Source organism: Otolemur garnettii, unplaced genomic scaffold, assembly GCF_000181295.1.
Source record: "Otolemur garnettii isolate 467f Iridium unplaced genomic scaffold, OtoGar3 scaffold00051, whole genome shotgun sequence".
NCBI classification, from domain to species: Eukaryota; Metazoa; Chordata; class Mammalia; order Primates; family Galagidae; genus Otolemur; species Otolemur garnettii.
This window is the reverse complement of record NW_003852446.1, coordinates 1,772,035-1,780,914: the sequence shown is the minus strand read 5'-3', so window position 1 is coordinate 1,780,914 and position 8,880 is coordinate 1,772,035. Positions and strand designations below refer to the sequence as shown.

Genomic DNA, 8,880 nt, shown 5'->3' with positions numbered 1-8,880 from the left:
GGCTAACTCCAAGTTACTCTCTGGAGTGGATGTGAAGGGCACCAATGGCAGGTAGTCAGCTTCCTGGGGCAGCGGTTTCTGGCTGGTTTCTGGGGAAAGTGACTTAGCCACCTTTTAGTCCACAGACCAGGATGCCATTCAACGTGTAGTTCCCAAACAAAGCTAATCTCTATTGCCGGAAATAATTTGATGTGTGAAGAGACTGAAACCAATAACCAACTGCTACTTGTGGCATAAATGACTTTATAACCCAAGTAAGCTCAGGCACTACAGTCGCGTTCATTTACTTCTGCTCAGTGTGCATTTTCATGACAAGATAAGCTTAGTTCATTCACAGCAGCCTCTAAAGAGCTTATTTACCTAAGGGTTCTCCATCCTCCAAGATGAAACCAAATTGTCTGCGAGGCAAGGGGGAAAACCTAGGGCTTGTTAATGACGCAGAAGGCAGGTTCTGTGGGCGAGTGAGAGCAGCCAAAAGAACAAGGCTTAGCCATCCACATTTATGGGGAATCATCGAATTAACAACAGGAAGGGGCCTGGTCTGCACTAAGCAGGGAAGATCATCTCACTTAAGACTATGGCTCCCAATAGCAGCAGCACCTTCCCTGCCAGCAGCAGCCTTTGGTGGAAAGACTGCTTTGTTTATTGCTTAATCTATCACTGTTGAGCTGCCTGCCTCAGGGAGGCTCACTTTAAGATAGATTGAAAGGTAGTGTCTGTCAATTGAATAAACACAGATGGTTTTCCAGAGCAAAAATTGATTTTTTTCCTCACCAAAGACATAAGCGCTAAACATGATTATCTTTGGAAGCCAGGCGTGAAACGTCTCAGCTCTAGCCCTCGCTGCACTCTGCCCTGGCAGTGAGAGGATACCACATGGGGCCTTGGGTCTCTCTCGTGTGATTTTAGGTACTCAACATGGAATAAAAATTTTAATCCCTTAGAAAAGGGTCCAGCTAAGTCTTTTCCAGCAAGAAGGTCGGAGTCAACCCATTAGTTGATTGACCAAGTAGTTTAACCAGTCTTTGATGACTGGCTGCCAAAGGCCGCCTCTCCCCATTTCACTCAAAGAGTTTAAAAGAAGTAATACAATTTGTTTAAGGACACAGAGCTACACCTAGACCTCCATCTCCTCACTCTGTCCAGAAGCTAAGAAGGCGACTGCAGACAAAGGAGACCACACACAATCTGCCGTAATGTTAATTGAAGGAAACAAGATAAGTCCTACTCCCAAAATGTCTTTGGAAGGAAGTGGTCTAGAGGTGCTTGAACAAGACACGCTATGTACTCAGAATGTTAGCAACTGGCATGGAGCCATTTATATTTAAGGGTTTTGAAGAAAGCCACGGGCAAAATTGTAGTTCAAGATAACAGGTGCATGGAGGTTGAAGAAGGGTGAATAGGAACAGTATGATGAGATTGAGCAATATGTTCTTTTGTCTCTTTCAGCTCTAACTCCAAAACATAGCAAGTTTGTGGAATAGCATTCATGAAAATTATTCCCTAGAAGTCCCTGGAAACAGTGGAGTAGTCTCTCTCCTTTCTCATCCACAAATGTGAACATGAGTATAGAGTAGCTGATGAAAGATTTCCAAAGGGTTGTTGTCACAAGGGTAGCAAAAGTGGGATAGCTGTGAGCAAGTGGGCTATAGAAATGCTATAGAGACAGAATGAGAAATGATGAAGAGATCCAGGGAATTCTAGATAGATGGGCCCTTAGCACCATCTTCTCAGTTTAGAGATGAGAAAATGAGTCTAGAGAAGGGAAATTGATTACCAAAGTCATCAGCTGCAGGCAGAGTTGGGTTGTCAAGCTAGAAATCTTGGTTCTTTCCATTACACTATCGGTCTTGCTTTTTAAACTGTGCAGTGTTGGTCAGGCATGGTGGCTCACACCTGTAGTCCCAGTGACTCAAGAGGCTCAGGGAGGAGGACTGTTTGATCCCAAGAGGTTGCTGTGAGCTATGACATCACTGCACTCTAGCTCGGGCGACAGAACAAGACTCTGTCTCAAAAAATAAAAATCAAATAAAAATGAACTGTGCAATGTAATTACAGACTACCAGAAAAGCAGGTGTGTCATGAAGGAACTAGAAGGGAAGAGATTTCGCTCTAGCTAACACAATTGTAAACACAGATCTTTATAACTATCTTGTTTCCAACTCCTAAAGCTCTGCACAGTGAGCACTTCTGGTGTCAAGAGACAAAAATATGTGCCATGCAGAAAAAAGAGCCAACTGTTTCCATCTCACCTGGCTGGAGAAAACCTGAGCTGAGATTGTCTTAGGATGTAACAGACGCACATTAGGGCACATTTACGGAATTTGGACTGATCTGAAAGGGAGTTAACATGTTTGCAACTGGCCTGTCTTGAGTCAGCAACAACTCAATTCAGGGTTTCTAAAGGAAGGTAGTCCAATTTTGGGGGGGGGGGGAATTATACTCACTTAGGAAAAGAAAAGATTTCACCTCATCTTTTTCTGTATCTGGGCTCTTTCAAAAATACTCTTCTTACAGAGAAATAAATCTATAGCTGTTTTCCCATCAGTTCTTAGAAGGCAGCTGTGCTTACAATTAAACCACCAACGCTTTCTACCAGTTCTTCAAGTTAAGACCTCTGCAACTTTCTTATGTATATTCAGACAGAAATGCACACTACTAAAATTTTGTTCATTTCCTCCCACAAACTTTAGGAGAAACATACATTAAATATAAACATACTTCTATTTCCATTCAGATATGATTTCTTCTTTTTTATATTAAAACTACTATTTCAGCGTAGCGTTAAAGACAATTAAATGAAAATAAATACACTTGGCCCCAAACCTGCATGCCCAGAGTAAATATTGTACTTTATGCATTTATAAATATCTGATAAACTTGATTGCATGATCCATTTTTTCTCCCAACAGATTTATCTTCTGTGGTGGAACAGCACCCGAGATGGTTAAAATTATCTGACAGCAAACATGACTTTCATTGAGCAACAATTTAGAGTATAAGATATCACTGCACAGCCACACATGGGTCTTTATATATGTGTGTGGTTGTTTTTTTTTTTTTTTAATGTACTGAGTGTTTCTCCTATGTCCTCAGTAACATTTTTTTTTTAAAAAATCAATGGTTAGGGGATTGTTTTATATTAAACTGGCTTCCAGTGTTATCAATTTGTTCCTTAGTTTGTCTATTACAGATATTCCTGGAAAGGGGGTCAGGTCATATTTTTAAAGCACTAGCATCTGCTTAAAGAAGTGAACAGGCAAAATCTTTCACAGAGTCAACATCCAATATATGATTTTTTTTTCTGTTATATAAAGCTGATTGTTCATATAGTTCCTATGACATAATTGGCAACAAATGTCTATCAGCTTGATGCTTGCAATAACAATTTCCTACTTGTTCCCTTTTCTAAAAGCTGTACATCAGGAACAGCATTCACGCCTGTGAAATGGAAAACATTAGCCTTGGGAGACTGACTTTAAACATGACAATGATCCATTTGGGTCTTTCACCCACTGCCTACACTACTGATACACATTCTGGAGGGTCTTTGGAGGGCATGGCGATCACAACAGATGTAAGGGTTCCCAGCTAGTCATAAAGCAAAACCAAGAGTTCCTGGAAGGGTAAAATCAAGGGTCAGTCTAGACATACCCCTCATGACAGATGTTCCCATTAATGAGGCTAAAAGTGGCCACAGAGGGGTTGGTACTCTTAAAGGAGGTCATGCAGGTGGTGCTTCTGGCAGTGCTGTGTGACCGGGTCATCAGGCCGGGTCGGCAACAGAGGAGCTGGGTGTTGAACTGTTTCCTGAAACTCTTGCTCAGCAGGTAGAGGGCAAAGGGGTTCACGCAGGAGTTGGTGAAGGCCAGGAGGCGGGCACAGATGGTGGTGACAAAGTGGAGCATGGAGGTGTCTACCTCGGAGTAGTGGTAGGAGCGGTACAGGTAGATGACATGGTTGGGGAGCCAGCAGAAGGCAAAGAGGCCCACAAACACCAGCACTGTCTTGGCAAGGCGCTTCCGGGATTCAATCTAAGGAGAGAGTCACATAGATAGAGGAACCAAAGGACAGTGTCAGAGGAAGGTAAAAAGACAAAGATTCAGACAGAAAGAGACAGGAGAAAACAATTAGGAGGACAGATGAGCTCACAAAGTCACAGAAAAAGAGTTCAGTGGAAGAGGACAAGGGGGGATCAAAGAAAATGACAGAAAAGCAACGAACAGACAGAAAAAGAAAAAAACAAGCGTCAGAAACACAGAAATGGCCAAGCCAAGAAGCAGAAACCCAAGTGTAGGATAGCGTTAGAACACGCTGCTGAAATCAGATCTTTCTGCCAAGTTGATTACATGTTTGAATGGATTGCATAATGAAATTCTAGTAAGTGCTTTCTTTTTCCTCAGGAGAGCAGTGGTGCAGTCTATCAGCCATATGACTTCGTGCCTTTCTTTGCTCCACAGTTAATTTCTTATTCCCTCTGATGCTCAGAAAAAGCAGCCAGCTTTGTTCTTCCCCATTGGCCAAACCAAGATAACTCTCTATGATGATGATTATTTTTATTTTTAATTAATTAATTAATTAATTTTTTGAGACAGAGCCTCAAGCTGTCTCCCTGGGTAGAGTGCTATGGCATCAGAGCTCGTAGTAACCTCCAACTCCTGGGCTCAAGTGATTCTCCTGCCTTCACCTCCCAAGTAGCTGGGACTACAGGCATCTGCCACAACGCCCGGCTATTTTTTGGTTGTTGTTTGGTGGGCCCAGGCTGGATTTGAACCCGCCAGCTCAGGTGTATGTGGCTGGTGCCTTAGCCGCTTGAGCCATAGGCACTGAGCCATGATGATTATTTTAAATCTCAAGTTATTTCTGTACTATACTAATACGGAAGGGTAGAGTCTTAAACAAAAAGGTCCGAGCATCTCCTCTTGCTTCCAACTCCCTCTACTACCTCAACAGGAAACATGTTTCTCATTAAAGACTAACTGTAGGATGGTCTTTTGCTGGTGAGAAGACTTTGCAATAGGGCGACAGTTTCAACTGAGAAGTGCCGCTCTTCCCCATAAAGGGTGAAACCACTGAGTGAGTCAGCTAAACATTTCAATGGGATGGAGAGTCTTTCTGCTTTTCTGTCATAAAGGTCACATAATCTATATTTGGGCCAGAAGACAAGAAGGACTGAAAAATAGGAATGAGCCAGAGCCCTTGGTTTCTACCATTTGCATCTCAAGGATGAAATTATGGAGGATTATGGAGGTTGGAGAGGGGGGTCTGAACATGTGGACGACATCCTGTAAGCTGGGCACTACAGACCTTACATATGCACTCTCTCTTGTAATCTTCTAATAAATAGCCTTATAATGGAGGGATTATTAGCCTACATCCTAGATAGGAAAACTGAGACTCATAGTAAGTCATGGAGCCCAGATTTGAGCCCAAATTAGTGTGAGCCTATGCTAATACAATTACTACTTTTTCTTCCATCAACCTCATTTTCCTGCCTTCTATCTTTGTCTCCATGTGGTAACCCTAGCCAAACAATGGGATTGGAGTTTAAAGAAGTTACACCCATGAGCCTCAATGCTTAATTATTTTAAGAAGATCTTTTTTCAGATATTTCTCAAAAAGAAACACACTTCAGATCTTTCTGGTTCTCAACACCCCCCCTAACTTAGGTCTTTAACAAGAGAGCAAGCTTGTAAAGAACGCCTGAATTCCTGGGCTTCTGTGGCTAGGAATTTCCCCCATCTGGCTGTAGATCACCTATCTCCTCTAATTGTAGTATCAAGTGACATGGCCACATAACTACTGTACTTGTCAGTGGAGTCCCAAAGAAATGCAAGGGACCAAATTCCCAAGGAGGAAGTGAATCAATGGTAAGCACCCACCTGCTTCTTGACATGTATATTCCCTTCCACAGGAAGATTGTAAGCACTCTGGATCAGATTTCTGGCAATGAAGTAGTAGTAGACAGAAATGATTGACAGTGGGATGATGTAGAAGACCAGAAAGGAAGCCATGGAGTGGATTTTGGGGTGCAGCTCATTAGAGTGTGGGTATGGAGCACAGCTAATGAAGGTCTTGTTAGTGCTTTCCTCATGGAAGGGATGGAGGTCAGAAAACACGGCCTCCGGGATAGCCAGTAGCATGGAGATGACCCAGATCAAGGCAGCTTTGAGGCAGATCTTCATCAGGGCATGAGAAGCCTGGATATCCATTGGCCGGACAATGGCTTTGTACCTGGGGAGGAAAGAGACAACCCCATCAGTTTCTTAATATTATTCTGAATGCCAGGGCCAGGGGGAGGTAAGTCAATTAAGGTACCTGGGGTACAATATTTAAGGAGGTACTTACTCTAAGGCTTATGGCAGTGCTAACTGTGAGCTCAAACAATCCTGAGAGTGAGTGACCCCTTAACTTTACACCCTAAGCCACCTGGCTTCCCTCATCCTAATCTAGCCCTGAAGGACACCTTCCCCTGTCTCCAGAAATATCATTCTGCCCCTGTTCTTTTTATTTTCTCTTCATTTAGAGCTGATTTTTAAAAAAATTCTTTGTTTTTTCATTGACAACGATAAATTGTATACATTTATTGTGTACAACATGATGTTTCAAAATATGTATACATCATGGAATGGCTAGATCAAGCTAATTAGCATATGGATTGCCTCACGTCTTAACATTTTCTTGGGGTAAGAACACTTAAAATCAACTCTCCTATTCAAGAATACAATCTGCCATTATTAACTATAGTCACCATGTTATACAATTCACATTCTCTCTTGCTTTTAACAATACCTCTCAAAAAATCAGAAGCTTCTTTTGTCTTTCTTCTTCAATCGTAGACATTAAAAGCAAAGCATATTTCTGTTTAAGGAAGGACACAGGGACATGGAGGTTAACCTTTTTTGGGCCAACCCTTTGTTCTGAGTACCGAAGTACAGTTCAGGGAATCTTAAGTCATTGAGTGCTTTTCATATACCTGGTCTCCCCTTTAAAGGATACAGAAAGAATGGCCCACTGAGAAAGTTACACCAGGAAGCTCCCTGTGATTGTCAAATTGATCTTCTCCCTTGCCCTCCTACTATCTTTTAGCCTTGTTGCCTCTTGAAGTATTTAGGTCCTTCTTGGTTTGTGGGTTATTGTGCCCCTGTCTTGGGTTGAGGGCTCTGGGAGGCAGAGCTTGAGGCGACAAAGTAAGGTGTACAGAAGTTTCACTGGGGCATAGTCCCTGTGTAAGGAAAAAAGGGAGGAAGTGACATTGGGCAGAGGAAGCCATCAGATCTTAATGTAGACCAGACCAAGTCTACACCAGCAATGATGGCTAACCAGCCTTCTATGTCCGGAACTTTTCCATTTTTGGCACTGTAAGTCCTACATCCTGGGAAAACCCTTAGTCTCAGCAAAGGGGGACATTTACCCCAGCCCAGTGGGAGGCTCAGGAGCGGAAATTGTCCAGTGGAGGAATTTTGCCTTGGGCGAAATGGCCAGGCCTTTGTACTTGTGTAATCACCTTACTTAGTCATTGGCTGGGGCCACCCCAAGAGCAGTGTGATCTCAGTCACTACTGGGACACAGCCATTGGGGAGCAAACGCTCAAGAAAGCTGAAGTGAACCCCGAGGGAGCTGAATGCTAACAACAGTCTGCAGGTAGGGCAGTCTCTCCTGCAAGGGTGGTGCCAGCAGCCCTTCTCCACGTCTCCCATGCTTCCTGCACAATGTCTCACACAGGGGGCCAGAAGACAAGGGCGAGACCATCTTGTGTACACTTGTCTGAGAACCCAAACTACAGTGTAAGTCTCTGGAGGCCAAAGACTATCTATGCCTTTTTCTATCTTGGCATCTGCCAGCGCTCTGATTTGTACACATTCCACCAAGGTTTGTTCAATTGAATATGAGATGCGATTGGTGTGGAAATTGATATGCGTTGGGACCAACTAAATGTCGCAGTGTTCATTGCTAAAAATACTATGTTTAAACCGGCTTCTGCCTATAATACTGTTTTATGTCATGACTTCAGTGAGGGGGAGCACTTATTTCCATGTTGATTAAACCTCCATTGAGTTACTGCTCTTGGCTGCACCCTGACTCCTCACTCACTTTCCTCCTCCCACCAGGGAAAGGGGAGTGAGTTATTAAGTGGTGAGTTTGGGGAAAAGAACCTGGCTTATGCCTTAGGCTTTGGGAAGCCTATGGTTGTCTAACTGTCCCTGTCTGGAGGATGGCATGTCTAATACGGGAGATGAGACAGTGTCTGCAAGTTCATTATTGCTGTAGACCTAAGTTACATCCCCCAAACAGCTTTATCAGACATAGAAGCAAGCATTTTTATCATCGTCTGTCTGATTTCTTTATCTAGCTCTCTGTTCCCTGCCCAGGTAGGGAAGGGAGGGCTATTATTTATTGGACACTCACACACCCCAACACTTCAGAACAACACTGTAGTCCTGCTTCAGTGGACCTGGCTTTGCTTTCATGTTAAACAATTACAAAAAGCATGCAAAAATTTGCAAGAAAGTTGTACATATTTTTCTCTGGTATCATATTTATTCAGTGGCCACTTCAAACGTTTCTATTCCTAGCATAGAATGTAGGCGAGAAATTCGTATCTTTAATTAAAAGCATGTGAGCATCTTTAGCCAAAGAAGTATATAAATAAAGATACCTCTAATAAATGTGGTAAAGATGAAATGGTAACTATGACGGTAGCCTACATTTTCTGGCAGATAGAAGTGATAATTACCAGTAAGTCTCTGAATAATGGTGATTATACTCAGTTAGAAACCAGAGTGAATGGCTTACCTCCTCCTCTCTCAGAAATCTTGTGTTCCTAGGTGCAAAATGCTTTCAGAACTATTGAGCTGCTATATCTTTTTCTTTTTCTTT

General features: G+C 42.7%; 1 protein-coding gene across 1 annotated transcript in view; it reads right to left on the bottom strand.

Moving 5' to 3' along the window:
* Positions 1–3,472: 3,472 nt before the first annotated feature.
* GRPR (gastrin releasing peptide receptor) overlaps positions 3,473–8,880 on the bottom strand; it is a 31,046-nt gene continuing 25,638 nt past the window's right edge. The window contains exons 2-3 of the mRNA XM_003791867.2: positions 5,883–6,234; positions 3,473–4,034 (exon numbers count right to left, since the gene is read on the bottom strand). Of these exons, the coding sequence (XP_003791915.1) occupies positions 3,645–4,034; positions 5,883–6,234 (742 nt within the window). The 3' untranslated portion in view covers positions 3,473–3,644. The remainder of the gene's footprint in view (positions 4,035–5,882; positions 6,235–8,880) is intronic.